Source organism: Myotis davidii, unplaced genomic scaffold (genome assembly GCF_000327345.1).
Source record: "Myotis davidii unplaced genomic scaffold, ASM32734v1 scaffold495, whole genome shotgun sequence".
NCBI classification, from domain to species: domain Eukaryota; kingdom Metazoa; phylum Chordata; class Mammalia; order Chiroptera; family Vespertilionidae; genus Myotis; species Myotis davidii.
The window spans coordinates 9,914-27,479 of record NW_006286239.1 but is presented as its reverse complement, the minus strand read 5'-3'; the positions used below and the strand labels follow the sequence as shown (position 1 = coordinate 27,479).

At 39.5% G+C, this 17,566-nt stretch overlaps 1 protein-coding gene across 1 annotated transcript; it reads right to left on the bottom strand.

Annotated features, from left to right (window-relative positions):
- Positions 1-625: 625 nt before the first annotated feature.
- Positions 626-17,251, bottom strand: PCOLCE2 (procollagen C-endopeptidase enhancer 2; the record flags this gene model as incomplete). Its single annotated transcript, XM_006757503.2, has 4 exons — positions 626-1,132; positions 8,928-9,095; positions 11,392-11,475; positions 17,086-17,251. Coding segments are annotated over 4 exons (549 nt in total), but the record flags the coding sequence as incomplete, so codon positions are not given.
- Positions 17,252-17,566: the final 315 nt, after the last annotated feature.

Sequence of the window (17,566 nt, the reverse complement as noted above, 5' to 3'; positions counted from 1 at the left end):
CATTTTAAGCAGCCTTGTGCAAATAATGGGAAGTCACTTCCAATTCTTCCACTACTAAGTGTAGATTTCTCAAAGAAAGAGTGCATCCTAGCAGACAGCCTGATCCAGTTAACTGGGAATGAACAGGATGGGGGTGTCAGGCTCACTTCTAATTTCAAGTCATATAAAATGACCAATTATGATTTAGGCTACAAAAACAAAGGACTGAACTCTGTAAGTCAGGATAAGCGGGCTTTCCTCTGGGTCAATGAGGGTCCCTTTTAATGGCGGGGAAGGCACTGGGTTTGCAATTCGGACATCCAAGCTTGATCACCTGCTCTGTCTTGTGGGAGATTTGTGTTTGGACAAATCACTAAATATACCTGAGCTTCAATTTCTATCACAAAATAAAGGCATTGAATTGGATTGCTAAGGGACACCATTTGAGCGCTAAGGTATTCTGGTTCTGTAGGGAAGAATTATAGTGTGTTTATATTACTGGATCCATCTGGCCCCCGAAATTCTCAAAATATTGTCGTTTAGCAAAGGGTAAATTGTTACAAAGACAGCCTTCTAGGTAAATTGCAGGGAATATTCTTTTTTACAGTGTCCCACTTTATATAAAAGTAGTACCATGGCTGTTACATAATCATTTAAAAATATTTTATTAAGCATCGATTTAAAAATGCAAGAAAGGAATATAACATCTTGAAGCAAATATTGCACTTATAAAAATCTCCTTTTACATCTTCACAAAACTCATTTCTAAAATACCCCTTTACAGGCATGTACAAATTAACTGCTTTCAACAGTCACCGCTCAATGCCATTAGGTTCCTGTCACTGCACTACAATATCTGCTTCTCTTGATGCAAGCATGGAACTTCCATCACACCTACCTCTGTGAAGAGTCAATCTTTCTGAATATTCGATATTTAATGTCATAAGATTGTTTTTATAGTGAGAAAAATAGATTTTTCAAAGTCAATATCAGAATGAAGCTTAAATGAACACAGTTCACTGTTAACATTGCTTGTTTTCCAAGGCATTCAGGAACTTCTGATTCTTGGTCTTCAACATCATGACAAAGCTGTTGGGCATGATTTTGCCTCTCCCATCTTCACCCACTTGGCCCATAATAATGTAATTTTGACCTAAGAGATAAAGAATATGTTAATTTTTTTCTCTGTGTGCTAAAAATAATGAATATAAGCTAATTTTTTCTCTATGTGTGCTTGTTTGAAACAATTTAGACTATAATTTTTATCATAAATTGGTGCTGAATTTTATCAAATGCTTTTTCTGCACCTATGGATATGATCATGTGATTTTATCCTTTAATCTATTTATTTGGTTTATCATGTTTACTGTTTTTTGAATGTTGTACCAACCTTGCATCCCAATAATAAGTCCCACTTGATCATGCTGTATGATCTTTTTAATGTAATGCTATATTCGGTTTCCTAATATTTTGTTGAGGATTTTAGCATCTCTGTTATACAGGAATGTTGGGCTATAATTGTTTTTCTTTCTTGTATCTTTATCTGGTTTTGGAGTGAGGATAATGCTGGCCTTGTAAAAAGAGTGTAGAAGTCTTCCTCTTGAATTTGAGGATAGGTATTCTTTGAATGTTTGGTAAAATTCACTTGTAAAGCCATTTGGCTAGGTTTTTTATTGTTGAAAGTTGTTTTTTTTTTTAATTATAATTACTGCTTCAATTTCACTAGTTGTAATCTGTCCTGATTTAGTTTTGGAAGGTTGTATGTTCCTAGGAATTTATCCATTTCTTCCAGATTATTGGCATATAGTTGTAATATTTTTTTACAATCCTTTGTATATATTTGGTGTCAGTTGCTACTTCTCCTGTTTCATTTCTGATTTTATTTATTTGGTCCTCTCTCTTTTTTTCTTGAGTCTGGTTAAAGGTTTATCAATCTTGTTTACCTTTCCAAAAAATTAGCTCTTGGCCTCATTAATATTTTATATTGTATTTTTAGACTGTATTTCATTTATTTCTGCTCTGGTCTTTATTATTTCCTTCCGTATACTCACTCTGGGCTTTGTTATTTTTCCAGTTTCTTTAAGTGTAAAGTTAGATTGTTTATTAGAGATTTTTCATATTTCATCTGAAAGGCTTGCAATGCTATGAATTTCCCTCTCAGAGCTGCTATCCCAGTGTTCCACAGATTTTTGGGTAGTTATGTTCTCATTTTCATTTGTTTCAAGGTGTCTTTTGATTTCTTCCTTGATCTCCTTATTTGCCCATTCATTGTTTAGTAACATGTTATTTAGCCTCCATATCTTTGTGTGTTTTTCAGTTTTCTTGTGACTGATTTTAAGTTATGATTAGAAAAGAGGCTTGATAGGATTTCAGTCTTAAATTTATATAGACTTGTTTTGTGTTTAACATGTGGTCTATCCTAGAAAATGTTCATGGGCATATAAGAATGTATATTCTACTGCTTTGGGGTGAAATGCTCTGAAGGTATCAATTAAAACCAGTTGATCTAGTGTGTGATTTAAGGTCACCATCTCCTTGTTGATTTTCAGTCTGGAAGATCCATTGATGTCAATGGGGTGTTAAAATACCCTACTATAACTATATTATTGTCAATCTCTTCCTTTATTGCTGGGGTCCAACCCCAGCAGGTCCAGAGGTTCCCCAAAGGTGTGGACGGAGTCAGCAAAGAAGGAATGATACGGAGACAGCGTTCAGTAGATCAGCAGCCTTGCCAGGATCTCTAGCTACAATCTCCAGCCAAGTTCTGTGTATTCTGCTGGGGAAGGGGTTAAGAGGTTTTATTCCCTCCCTAACTTCAGGGGAAAATCCCTACCTGGGGAAACAACCTTTCTCAGAGAGGTGACCTTGTTTAAAACACATAGTGCCAAGAAGGTGAACAAACATATTAAGAACAGTATGCCATATATGCCAGGTCCCTTGAAACAGCAAGGATGGACCGGCTTCCGGCACTTTATGTCCATCAAGATTTGCTTTACATGTTTAGGTGCTCCTATGTTGGGTGCATAAATGTTACAAGAGTTATGTCCTCTTGTTTGGTTGATTTCTTGATCATTCTGTAATGTCTCTAACTATAGCCTTGGTTTTAAAATCTATTTTGTCAGATATAAGTACTGCTACCCCAGCTTTTTTTCCTTTAAATTTGTATGAAATATCTTTTTCCATTCTTATACTTTTAGTCTGTGTGTATCTTTCATTCTGAGGTGGGTGTCTTGAAGACAGCATATACATGGGTCTTATTTTCTTATCCATTCAGCTACCTTATGTCCTTTGATTGGATCATTTAAGCCATTTACATTTAAAGTGATTATTGATAGGTAAGTATCTATTGCCATTTTATATTTTTTAACTATGTTCCTCTGTGTGTTCTTTTCTTCTTATTCCACTTTTTTGGGGGAGGGGGTTGTTGTTAATCCTCACTTGAGGATATTTTTCCATTGATTTTTAGAGGACAGGGAGAGACACAGAGACAGAAACATTGATGTGAGAAAGACATATAGATTGGCTGCCTCCCACATGTACCAAACCAGGACCAGAAATCGAGCCTTCAACAGAGGATCAAGTCCACTGAACCAAACCATCTAGGGCCTTCTTCCGCTTCTTAAAGCAAGCCCTTTAATATTTCTTGTAATACTGGTTAGGTGGTAACAAACCCCTTTAGCTTTTTCTTGCCTTTGAAGCTCTTTATTTCTCTTTCAATTTTAAATGATAGCCTTGCTGGGCAAAGTAGCCTTGGTTATAGGCCCTTGCTTTTCATCACTTTGCATATTTCATGCAAATACCTCCTGGCCTGAAATGTTTCTGTTGAGAAATCAGATGACAGTCTTATGAGAGTTCCTTTATAGGTAACTGACTGCCTTTCTCTTGTGGCTTTTACAATTGTCTTTAACTTTTGGCATTTTAATTATGATGAAAACAAGTGCTTGCAAGGATATGGAAAAAGGGAGTCCAAGTACAATGCTGGTGGGAATGCAGATTGGTGCAGCCACTATGGAAAACAGTATGGAATTTACTCAAAAATGAAAAAATGGAACTACCATTAAACCCAGCTGATTGGGTGTTTCTTTCTACCTAGACTTCCAAATCACTGATTCAATCCTCTGCTTCATTGACCCTGCTGTTTATTTCTTCCAGTGTAGTCTTATTTCAAATATGACATTCTTCTTTTCTGACTGGTCCTTTTTCATGGTTTCATCCTTTTTCATGCTGTTGAGCACTTCTAGAAATATATCCTAAGAAGCCCAAAACACCAATCAGAAAGAATATATGAACCCCTATGTTCATAGCAGCTTTACTTACAATAGCAAAGATCTGGAAACAGCCCAACTGCCCATTAGTAGATGAATGGATAAAAAAGCAGTGGTACATACAATGGGATATTATACAAGGGGATATTATACAGCTTCAAAAAAGAAGTGTTTCTTAACCTTTACGATAGCATGGATGGAGCTGGATAGTATTATGCTGAGTGAAATAAGCCATTCAGAGAAAGAGAAATATTACATGATATTGCTTGTAAGTGGAATCTACTGAACATAATAAACTGACAAAATAGACTCAGTGGCATGGAGGCAAGGAATAGACTGATGTAAATCAGAGGGGAGGGGGTAAGACAATAAGAAATTAACCAAAGAACTTTCATATATAAATGTATAACCAACGGACACAGACAATAGTGTGGTAAAGGCCTGGCATGGGCAGGGGCTGAGAGGAGGGAATTAAGGAGTGGAAAATTGGGGGACATCTATAATATTGTCACAAAAAAATAAAATTTAAAATAATTACTATGTGTTCTGGTGTGGGCCTCTTCGGGTTCATATTGTTTAGGACTCTCTGCACTTTTTGGACTTGTATTTCTTTTTCCTTCACCAGGTTAGGGAAGTTTTTAGGAATTATTTAATCAAATAGGTTTTCCATCCCTTGTTCTCTCTCTTCTCCTTCTGGTACTCCTATAATGTGGATGTTGTTACAGTCCATGTTGTTCCAAAGGTCCCTTAAACTATGCTCAGTTTTTAAAGTCTTTTTTCTTTTTTGCTGATTGGGTGTTTTTTTCTACCTAGTCTTCTAAATCACTGATCAATCCTCTGTTTCATTGACCCTGCTGTTTATTTCTTTCAGTGTAGTCTTTATTTCAAAATTGACATTCTTCTTTTCTGACTGGTCCTTTTTCATGGTTTCTATATCCATTTTCATGCTGTTGAGCATCCTTATAATCATTACTTTGAACTCTACCTGATAAATTGCTTACATCCTCTTCATTTAGCTCTTCTTCTGGAAAATTTTCTTGTTCCTTCATTTGGGGCCTGTTTCTTTGTATCCCCATTTTGGCTGCCTATTTGTGTTTATTTCTATGTATTAGGTAGATCTGCTATGATTCCCAGTCTTGGTAGGGTGGCCTTATGTAGTAGGTGTCCTGTGGGACACAGTGGCACAGTTTCTCTAATCACCAGAACTGAATGCTCTAAGAATGTCTCTTGTGTGCATTTGTGTGGGCTCTCCTTTTGCAATTGAGTCTTGATTATTGTTGGCCCATTTGTGCATGGCCTTGACCCTTAGTTGGGCTGACTGTGAGGCTCAACCCCCAACACGGTGTGCAGGCTGCTGTGCAGGTGCTGATCACATGAAGTGGAATTTGCCTCAGCAGTCCTTGGTGTCTGCTGAGATCTCTCTATGGATATGCTGCTTGTGAAGCTTATTGGGTTCTGCTCTTTTAGTGTCTGAAGTTGGTCACTTGGTGTATTGATTCTGGGCCTCTTTGGAGGGACTCTAGTGCAGGCCAATGTCAGAAGCTGTCTGTGACTAGCCTGCACTAGAGTCGCTCCAAAGAGGCCCAGAATCAATACACCCAGTGGCCATTCCTCTGGTGCACAGAGGAACAGGTGCACAACCTGTTTGGAGCTACCAGTGATCCACAGCTTGTAGATTCCTCTACTGAGCCTGGGTACATGTGGAAAGGACAAGCTGTGCACCAAGGACTGCTTTTAGTAGCTCTGAGTCTAGGAGAAGGTCAGGCAAAGAGTCAAAGCACCCAGAGATTTGCCTCTGCCTTCAGGCTGTCTTTTAGTCTCAGTCACTTAACTGAGCCTCTGGCTGTAGAGCTCAGTCAGGTGTAAACTCCACAGGGTGGGGTGAGAGGGTTTCCAATGGGTGGGCTATTGCTGCCCCTCCCCCCAGGCTAATGCTGCATACATGGGGAGGGTCTGCCTGAGAAAGATGGCTTCTACAATATGCGGGAATGACTCAGCTTAGGGATCCAGGTGGCTGTCACCTCAAGCTCTCTTCCCAGAGTCACCAATTACAAGACTCTCCTCACATAGCTCTAGTCCACTCTGCCCTACCTCTAACAGAACCCAGGGTAACTGTAAGCAAACAAAATTTTGTGTATTGGCCCTTTATGATAATGCCTGCATTTCTAGCCACCTTTCACTGGAGGACAGAAACCCTGATGCTTTTCATAGCCAGAAGTTATGTGGACGCATTTCCTGGTTTTGGTGCTCTGAGCTGGGGATCCCAGCTTGGGGTTTAGACTTCTCAGGGAGAACCCCCTACAGCTGAGATATCCCTCCAGAATTTTAGCTGCTGCCTGTGGGATCCCTGTGAGCACTCTTGGGCCTCTGCCCTTCTACTAGTCTCAATGTGGCCTCCTCTTTAAGTTGTTGGTTATAAGGCTTCTTTCCACTTAATCTTCAGTTGTTTATTCAGCATGATTTTTCTATATTATAGTTATAAATCCATTTTGGTCCTGGGAGAACTTCAGTGTAGCTTCCACCTAATCTGCCACCATCTTGGAATCCTAACTTAGACTATAACTTATCTCTAGGTAAATTTTCTATAAATGATACACTTATACATTTACTGTATCTAGGATAAGATCTTATTTAAGACTCTCAGCAGCAAAAATATAAATTCAACTGAGTACCATGTCCCAGCTGTGCTAATACTAGGAAACTGGATGGAATGATTCGGTCAGTCATGCCCTTCTCTGCAGAACTGTGGGGCTGGTGCACTCACTGAGAATCTACCAAGAACAACACACTGTGTTCACATGAAAGGCCTCTAGTGCTCCGACACACCATCCTCAGATGTCCTCTCACAGTCCCATAGAGCTCCTGAGTTTTCCAGGCACTGTGCAGCTAGTGATCTCTGCCTTCAGTTGTTGTTGTCTTGAACTTTGCCCTAATATCTCAAGATCTACATAGGGAAGTTTCTTCAGAGCATGGTTGGGTTACACACTTCTTTGCTTCTTTGTATTCCCTCATAAAAACAAAACAAAACAAAACAAAACAAAAAAACTGCTACTAAAGGAGTACTTATACCTGTTACACTATTTTTATTACATTAGTGTGCCTGGCTTAGACTAGGGCATGTTGGGTTCGCCTCTGAAGATTTATATTGCCTCAGAAAACATCATAAAGGAAGTGTGTACTCAACCTCTTTTATTCTTCCTCTTCCCCAGTGTGTCATAAGAGAAATATGTTTCCCCTTTCTCTTGCATAACCCTCCCTCTATGTTGATGCTGTCATCAGAGTGAGCCTGAGCCTGGGAGGGCCCTGTAGGCTGTGCAGACAGGTGCCACCTCAAGGCCAGACTGCTAGTGTCTTCATGAGATCACAGAGGAAGGATCTAGATGTGCATTATTTGCCATTCCTAGCAGTTCTGGAAAGCAGTGTTATCTTTTACAGAGCCTTTGCTATTTCCTCTGAAAAATCAATGTGAGGCTGCTGGCTTCCTGACTTTTCTAAACAATCTGAGTTCATGGTAAAGCTTTCTTGAAGTGAATATTATTTATAACTTTCTCTCACTCTCATTTTGTTTTGTTTGGTTTGGTTGTGGAAGAGTTTAGTAACAAGACTGAGGAAATGAATGAGTTGATATTGGATAGAGAAATCATAGCATTATTACCATTTCAAAGAGAGGGATCTATCTACACGTGCTGTTTATGGAAAGGTGTACTAGTACATAGATATCATGGGGGGAAAGTTGCAATAGAATATGTATCATATGACCTCATTTGTCTACATATGTATATGGACAAAAACTTCCTGGAATTTGTCATACTACCTCTGGGTTTAAAAGGGAAAGATATTCACATTTTATTTTATATCCTTTTCTACATATTTAAACATTTTTATAACCATAGAAAATATATTACTTTTATAAGTTAAAAGAGCTTGTTTAAAAATTATGTGGTCTGGCTCTGGAGTAACTTTCCCTTTCCCATAATTTCTCTTAATAAACTCATTCCCATGTATGGATTAAATGATCCTACATCTGAAAATTATTCCCAAATCTTTAATTCTAGCCTCTCTATATGCCTCTCTCCCTTCTGAACTTGAGCTCTGAATTGCCTTTAAAAAAACACTTTTAATATTTTTATTGATTTCAGAGAGGAAATGAGAGGGAGAGAGAGATAGGAACATCAATGACGAGAGAGAATCATTGATCGGCTGCCTCCTGCACGCCCCCCACTGGGGATCAAGTCTGCAACCCGAGCATGTGCTTTTGACCAGAATTGAACCTGGGATCCTTCAGTCCACAGGCTGACACTCTAGCCACTAAGCCAAACCGCTAGGACTGAATTGCCTTTTATTTGCTGAATATTTTCCTCTGTAATACTGGTGCCTTAAGTGCAATAACTAAAAGTCTCTTCTGAACTGCTCCTCTGTGTCTGTCCATATTGATCCAACCTCATGTGCTGTTTGGACTCATTCATCATTTCCGCTTCTCATCCTTGTCCACCTCACAGGAACTGGGCTTAAAGCCCAATTCTGCCTGATGCCACAGTCTTCTTTCTGTTCCAAAAGCTCTGACTTGACTTCCCATAACCAGCTAGGGCATGCTCATATCCCTGAGTAGCTCGGAGAGGCTCTCTTGTCCCGATCTCTGTCTCTGAGCTCCCCTACAAGACTAAAGTTTCCCTCCTTACTCACCTCTTCTGAGGAGAGGGCACTGCTTGCAGATCACAATGACCTTGGCACTCATGTTCTTGCCAGCCTGTTGAATTGCCAGATTTCCCTCTTTATAGATGCTGATGAGGGAGATTGTGGCATGCAAGCTTCCACCCCGTGTGATGGTTGTGATAACAGTACCAGCAAATACTGCAGAAGAAAATGTTTTAGAAATAATATAACAGTGAAGGCAAATGTTAGGAAAAGCAGAATTGAGCATAATTTTACATTTTTGTGGTTTCAGATGGGAAGCATTTTAATGTTAAAGAGAAGGCCCTAACAGAGCAATCAAATTTGATTCTGTATGCTTGTCACCAAAATTCAGGTTGAAGAAAGGAGCCATGGTGCTATCATGCTGCCTGTGTTGCTAGATGTTGAGACCCAGGAGGGAAACCTGAATAGCTATGCACTGTGGTCCATTACTGAGAAGGGACTCTTCACAATGTCTTATCCAACATGTAGATCAATTACCAAGTAAGGGATGGCTTATGAGCCTCTACCTGTGCATACTTCACAAGACCTTGAGTCTTCAGAGGCAACACCAAACTCAGAGGTTGCATGAGGGTGTTTGGGCCACAAGGAAGGGAGTCTTTGTGTCTGTATGGGTGTGTGTGCCTACCTTTCTGCGTCTCCCCCACCCCTCTCTTTAGTCCCTCTCTTTAGTTGTCCTCTGTCTTGGAACTTTGGTTCATCCATGGGTCCTTAGCTCTCTCTAATTATCAGTAAATACCTGTCTTTTACTAGGTCTTTGATGTTCTCTTTATTAAATATATTTTTATTGATTTCAGAGAGGAAGGGAGAGGGAGAGATAGAAACATCAATGATGAGAGAGAATCATTGATTGGCTGCCTCCTGCATGCCCCATGCTGGGGAGCGAGTCTGAAACCCAGGCAGGTGCCCTGACCGGGAATTGAGCCATGACCTACTGGTTCATAGGTCGACACTCAATCACTGAGCCTCGACGGTCAGACTCATATCCTCTTTCTTATCCACCCTGTTTATCTCATTTAACAAATCAAAGTATAGAACTGAGCTATAACAAAGCATTTTCTTGCTTAAAAAATTTTCTAGAAAAACTCAGTTGCTTTTCATTATGTAACTCTCTTTTTTCCATTGTCACTCTTGGAGAAAAGAGTATAATTTCTGAGCCACAGAAGGAAAGAATATGTGTCTCTCAGAGGCATGCTTTTGGCATTTTGGTGAGGGCAATGCAATGTGGAACAGGACCTGCATTGAAGGACTATTTTATGAGTTTATCCCTGCCCAGAAAAAACAGTAGCACTCCCTGGTTATTGTGACAATCCAAACTGCCTCTGGAGTTCTGGCTGAGAACCAATGGGCAGCTGGTGACTGTATGTGGTCGTTTTGCCATGAGTCACAGTGGAGTTAATCAAGTTTTGGACTTGGCTGATAGGAGCCTTTTGGGGTGAAGTGAGAGCTCACTGCTTACAAGGTGTGCAAAGCTCACAAAATCAGAATTCTCTGTGAGTGCTCATTGCAAAATGTCAGCTTGTAGCCAAGTGGAATCAGGTGGCATCAAAGGACAAGGAGGGAGATTTCCTGAAGCACCCTGCAGAGACTGGCTGTCTGTGGTGGCAGGGACACCTGTGCTGTTTGGTTCATTTTATGCCTGGAAAGTGAAAGTGGGGGAGGGCCCAGGTCCCTCAACGTGGAGCTGCTGAAGTCTGATGCAGGGCATGCGGAGACCTTCTGGGAGGCCCTGGGTCTGGGGTAAGCTTTTAGGTTTCGCAGCTTTCTTTTCCTGGCAAGACCTTCCTAAATCTTCCTTGTGGAAATAAGCTACATAATTAAATCTGTTATCTTTTGCTCTTGAGTGGTTTTCACAAAAAGGGCAACTCTATTTTAGTGTAAAAAGCTCTTCTAAATTCTAAATCATTAGTAATGTTTCCTGAGGTTCCAATTTATAAGTGTTTCCAAATAGATTTCAGATTTCCAGGTTTTAATTTAATACTTTAGAAGGACAGACATTGCAGAGGAAATGTTTGAATTTCCTGTGAGAGAGGCCAGCTTAGATATGCTTTTAATTTATTAAAGTTGAACTATCAGTGTATGAAAAGATAACCAATTCATGAAAAATATGTGAGAAAAAAAGTATATAGGTTTTTGTTTTGTTTTGTTTTTCAGTAATACTGAGCCAACCAAAATATACAGAATAGCAGTATCATGTACCAGGAATCAAATTAAATTTGTATGAAAAAGTAAATTTTCTATATACATATCTTTCTCAGTTATGAACTCTTAATATTTTGAAGAGCACAAGTCCATATACCTCAGTGTATGGGAAAGTATTTTCTTGGGTAAATCAAGAGTGTAACTTACCCTTTACCATCACATTCATGCCACTTTCTTTGAGACTACTAGTATAGTCTCACGTTTCTTATAAAAGTTTCTTATAAAACCAAAGTTGCTTGGTTTTATTTCTTACCAAAGTTGCTTGAACAGTAATTGCTTTCCAGAGTACCAACCCATCTACATTTTTGTTGACACATGGCCATGGTGGGTTTTAAACCTTAATTCAAAAAGGAAAGACATAAGATTCAGGAAAATAAAATCAAGTATAATTGGTATTAGATATGAATCTATCACTTTAACATTCCTATTTTTTCTCTGAAAAATATGTCATTGCAATGAAATAATTAAAGATCATGCAAAAGAAATTCTTTATACTACCAACTACTGCTCCAATTTTCTTAGCATAACTGAATATTCTTTCCTGAATTTTAAACCTGAGATAAAAGAAAAACCATAATTAGCCCTATACTCTTCTTTTCCATAAAACTAACACTATAACTAAAAATAGAGCTTCCATTTGCCCTGCTTAGAAAAATCTAGTACAACAAATATGAGCTAAGAAAATATAGTTTAACTCTTCACTTTGCACAAGGAATTCTATAGTGTCACCCTAAAGATGGAGAGAGCTTTCTTGGTACATTTAAAACATGCAATTGCTTAAATGTGAGCAGTACAGGGTTTTTGGAAATACTGCTCACATGTAAAGTGTGTTATATTTGTAATTAGATGCAACCAATTACTAAACATTGATATTGAGTCTGCCACGGCCTATCTGGAAATAGTTTTGTTATCACAACTAGGGCATGCTTCTAGCATCTAGTGGGTAAGGATGCTGCTAGATAACATACAATGCCCAATAGGAAAGAATTATGTGGCCCAAAATGTGACTAGTGCCAAGGTTGAGAAACCATGAGTTAACAAAATGAAAAATTTAATCCCAATTACCATCATTTAAAATGTTTCGAAAATACTTGCTAATTATTCACTTATATGTGGCAATATTCTAGGAAGAACGAAGCAAAACAACCGTAACAAAATTGTACTTGTTAGGTACGAATTTGCAATTGAAGTACTGCCTTTCTAATAGGTTCTGCGGACTCTTCTGTGAATTTATTATTTATTTATTTACTCTTAATTTGTACCCCTACTAAACTCCAAAAAGAATTTGAAGTGGATTACAACATAAAATATATAAAATTTTAATGTTAAATACATATAATACCTTAAATACACACACACACACACACACACACACACACACACATTTCTTTTTAAGAGAAAAAGTTCAGTAAACACTTAGAGAGAATGTGGTTCCAGAAGTTGGAGATCTAAATTTACATAATGAATTGAACCAAAAAGCAGTGGCATTATGTTCTCCCTGATGGAGGAAAGGGAACCCTCCTCTGTGGACCACTGGAAGCCAGTTCCTTCTCAGCCCCCAAATGTCAGAATGGAAGTTGGGCTGGTGTCCCACACTGCTCCATCCCTCCCTTCCATATATCCTCGTTCTCTTGCTCTCAGTCATCAGCTACACCACCTTAACCCTCTCATCCTACTGCTATCTCCCCAATGCCCGACTCTCCCAGCACCCACCTGGTTCTCAGCCTTCCTCTCTGTGTGCTCCTGCACCTATCTTTGTGGGGCACCCTCAGTGTGGTACTCCCTCTCCATGCCATGGCTTCATCCTTCCCAGAGACTTTCTCTCTGCTCCATTTCAGTCACTCAGTCCCAGGCTCACATGTCCTCCTGTTGAAGTCTTTAGTCACCAATTTCTCAAATTTAGACATCCTCATATCCAGTATAACTGCCTCTACTTCAAGCTTAGTTATTGATTTACTCTCATGACTACTTTTTTTTCCCTATCTTTAGTGGTCCAATACCTCTCATTTGTTCTCAATTCATCTTTAGTTCCTTGGCTGTTCCACGTAGTTTCCATTATTTCTGTCATTTTCTTGACAATACCTTAATTGTCCTTTCCCCCTTGTCCTTCAACCCTGTCCGAACCTAGGCCTGCACTAAGCTGAGTCCACAAATGGACCCTCATAGAAGTGACAAGCTGTTTGGTGGATCAACTCACTCCCCAATTTCCACAGCTCTTTTTCAAATTCTCTCATTCTCCTAACCACCTCCCTTCTCATTCTTAGCAGGTGACCCTATTTTATAGAAAGAACAGAGATCATAGAAGAAAATGTCTGCAAGATCCCCACCAAACCTTCAAAGCTGTCTTGTCTGTAGTTGCTCTCTTCTCTCCCGCCCCTGAGAGAGGAGGCTACTCCACCTCTGGCCAGAGGTCTGTCCTGTGAGTCCTCTGGAGCAGTGGTCGCCAACCTTTCAGACCTCACAGACCACCAGTGGTCCACGGGCCATTGGTTAGCAACTGCTGCTCCAAAGATGTCCTTAAACCAGCGGTTGCCAACCTTTAGGCCTCATAGACCACCAGTGGTCTTTGGACCACTGGTTGATGGCTGCTGCTCTGGAGGCCATGCCCCCCACCTTAGTAGACGTTCCCTCCTCAGGTTATTCTTCTGTCTGTCAGTATGTTCTCCAGTGCTGGCTGCTTCCCGTTACCTTTAACTTCTTCTAGACCAGCCGTGGGCAAACTACGGCCCTTGGGCCGGATCCAGCCCGTTTGAAATGAATAAAACTATTGAAAAAAAAGACCGTACCCTTTTATGTAATGATGTTTACTTTGAATTTATATTAGTTCACACAAACACTCCATCCATGCTTTTGTTCCGGCCCTCTGGTCCAGTTTAAGAACCCATTGTGGCCCTCGAGGCAAAAAGTTTGCCCACCCCTGTTCTAGACACTCAAAGCCTCTCTCTCTTCTTTAGGACCAAACTTGTGGAATGAAATGCTGGAACTTACTATGAATTTCTTCACCTTGTTCCAAACACCTCAGCCCACTCGCACAATTCTTGCTAGAGTCTCCAAGTCATGAAATAGAATGGAAATATTTTAATCCTTCCCTTTTTTGAAGTTTCTTCAACACTTGGCTCTACTAACTATTCCCTTCTTACAACATCCACTTCCCAGGGGTTCCCTGGCACATGATCCTGGATCCCTCCTTCCTCCTTAGTTCTTGCCTTTCAGTCTCTGTTACTAGCATATCCCCCCTTTAAAATGTTGGAGTTTCTAGAGAGTTAATTCAGCCCTTCTTTCACCTCTAACCTCTTCCTAGGCAATCTCATTCTGGGTCATGGTATCAACCATATATTGGTGATGATTCTCAGATTCAGATATCTTGCTTAAATCTGTCTTCTGGTCTGGGGGCTCATAGATATAACTGTCCACATGACATCCACTTGAGTATCTCATGGACACCTCAGATCCAATGAGGTCACAGCTTAACTTCCTCTACCCAGTTCTCAACTTCAGTGAATGGTTACATTATCCACAAGGTTTTGCAAGCCAGGGATCTGTTAGGCATTCTTGACACATACCTGATCTCCCTAGTCCAATTAGTCACCAAGGCCTGTCAATATCTCCCAAGGTCCCTGACTTGCACAATAGTCAATAACTCTTGACTATCTCTGTATTTTATTTATTTTAATTGATTTTATAGAGAGGAAGACAGAAGCATTGATTTGTTGTTCCACTTATTTATATATCCATTGGTTGATTCTTATATGTGCCCTGACTGGGGATCAAATCTGAAAACTTAGCATAGTGGGATGATGCTCTAACCAACTGAGCTACCCATCAGGGCTCTCTGTATTTAGGTCATAGCACAGTTCACCTGGACAACCACAAGAACCTATGGATCTTCTTGACCCCTACAACCTATTCACATCACAGTGGCCAGAGTGATCTTCACAGTGTAAATCTAATCCTCAACTTTGCTTAAATCCATCAACAGTTTCCCTGACACTTAGGATAAAATCCAAAATACTTAGAGCATAAGGAAAGAGGTGGTAGGGACCAAAGATGAATCTAAAAAGAGAGAATAGGGATGAAGTGTGAAGGGCCTTATATACCACATGAAGGAGTTGGGCTCTTATGCTGTCCAATTTGGTAGCCACTAAGCACACGAGGCTTTTTAAATTTCATTAAATTAAAAATTCAGTTCCTCAGTAGCACCAGCCACATTTTCAGTGCTCAATAGTGGCTAATGTACTGGGTGGCAAGGTGTAAAGAATGACTTTAAGAGGGAGACAGGCCTGGTTGGCTTTGTGTGTGTGTGTGTGTGTGTGTGTGTGTGGTGGCAGGGCAAGAAGTGAGGAGGGCAGATAGAGGTTAAAGATGACTCTCAGAGTGTGGCTATGTTGAGAAGCAGGTGGGGGAGCAGGTTTAGGGCAGAAAGTAGTGTAATAAAAACAAGTTGAGTTTGATAGGTTTTAATATAAATGTCTAGCAGTTGCAAAACTCTAGGAGATAATTACAAATCCATGTTTGCCATTTAAGAGAAAGTTTAGGACTGGAGATAAAAGCTAGGGAACCACTAAGCACCATGGATATGACCCGATAATTCACATGAAAGAATAAGGACAGCAGGGTCCACTGAGGTGAGCTGGAGTTATAGTACATTAACATGAGGCAGTACCCTTCCAGGTCACAAGGTGGCAAACTTGGGGAGTGCTCAGAAAAATCAACTCTTCCAGAAGGGCCTGTCCTCTGGACAACCTTACTTGGGAAGCATACAGGAAATAGTGGACAATAAAGTTGGTCTTATGTCAACCTGCTTCGTTTCTTAACCTTAGGTCCTTCCTCCTCACTTTTTTCCTGCTCCCTGGATTTAGATTTTGATATCTGGAGCCTGAAATCCCAGTGAGTGGAGTTAACAGGATGTAGAGACTATATACAGGGAACCCCTCCTATCTTCCCAATTCTTAGATCATGTCCCAGACCAGAGTTTCCCAACTGACTTCCAGAATATGTCAAATACTAGTATTTTTGTTTGATTTACTCTAACAAAAGATGTAATATATTTTGTATTACACATTTTGGAGCAAAGTAAAAAAATAAAAAAAACCCAAATACTGGCAGATGTGAAAACAGGCACAGTATTTTAACCTAAAATACTATAATTCTATGTAATAAAAAGAAAAACCATAATTTCATAAGTGCCAGCAAAGAAAAAGCAGTCTTATAATGATCTGTTATGTGGGTTCCTAGAAATTTTTAACTGGTCATAATTTTTTTAGATGACATTTACAAATTATTAGCTTAGCCCTGGCTGGTGTAGCTCAGTTGGTTAGAGCACTGTCCCATACATCAGGAGGTGGCAGGTTTGATTCCCAGTCAGGGTATATACCCAGGTTTTGGTATGCAGGTGGGAGGCAACCAATCAATGTTTCTCTCTCACATCGATGTTTATCTCTCTCTCCCTCTCTTTTAAAAATCCATTTAAAAAGTATTAGCTTATTATTCTTTTATTTAAAAGTATTTTTAAAAAATATATTTTATTGACATTATTGTATTTTTTAATACATATGTTTATTGATTTCAGAGAGGAAGAGAGAAGGAGAGGGAGATAGAAACATCAACGATAAGAGAGAATCATTGATTGGCTGCCTCCTGCATGCCTCCCCACTGGGCATCGAGCCTACAACCAGGGCATGTGCCCTTGACTGGAATCGAACCCAGGACCCTTCAGTCCACAGGCCAATGCTCTATCCACTGAGTCAAACTGGCTTAGGCTTAGCTTATTATTCGTATACCTCATACTTCTCTTTCATTAATGGAGTCATATTAGTCTCTTATGTATTGTTTTCATCTTATTTAACTTATTTAATTTTAAATATCTTCCTTTTATTTTTTCCTACTTTCAAAAGACTTTTTAACACTCCTTAAATTTATGTACAAATTTCAAAACAGAAAAACTCACCTGTAGTTACAGTGACTGTGGTGGTCATTGGCAGTGCTGTAGTTGTAGGTAATTTTTTTGGCCTGAATTTGTAGTGACCAATAAATCCATCTGCAGTTAAGCTTAAGTCTGAGAAAAACTGAATGAGAAGTTCATTTCTTTCAGATACAATTGGCCTAAAGGAACAAAAACATGTTTAAGTGGATATATTTTAAAGTTTAGGTGGTACCTCTCTGAAATGTAGAATTTTCTGTTTCCATTAATTTCTGACAAATTACTACTTGTTTAAACTTCAAAGCTAAAATACTTTAAAAAGGTGAAAGCCTTAATCTGCTCAATGTGAATGCTAATATTCACTGAGTGTTTGCCAAGTTAGGCACTGTGTTTTGTATAAACCCTCTGCACCACAACCCTATTACTATCCCCTTCTTATGGAATAGGCAACTGAAGTTCAGAGTTCAGTGATTTGCCTGAGGCCTTATAGCTAGTGTGTAGGAGAGCT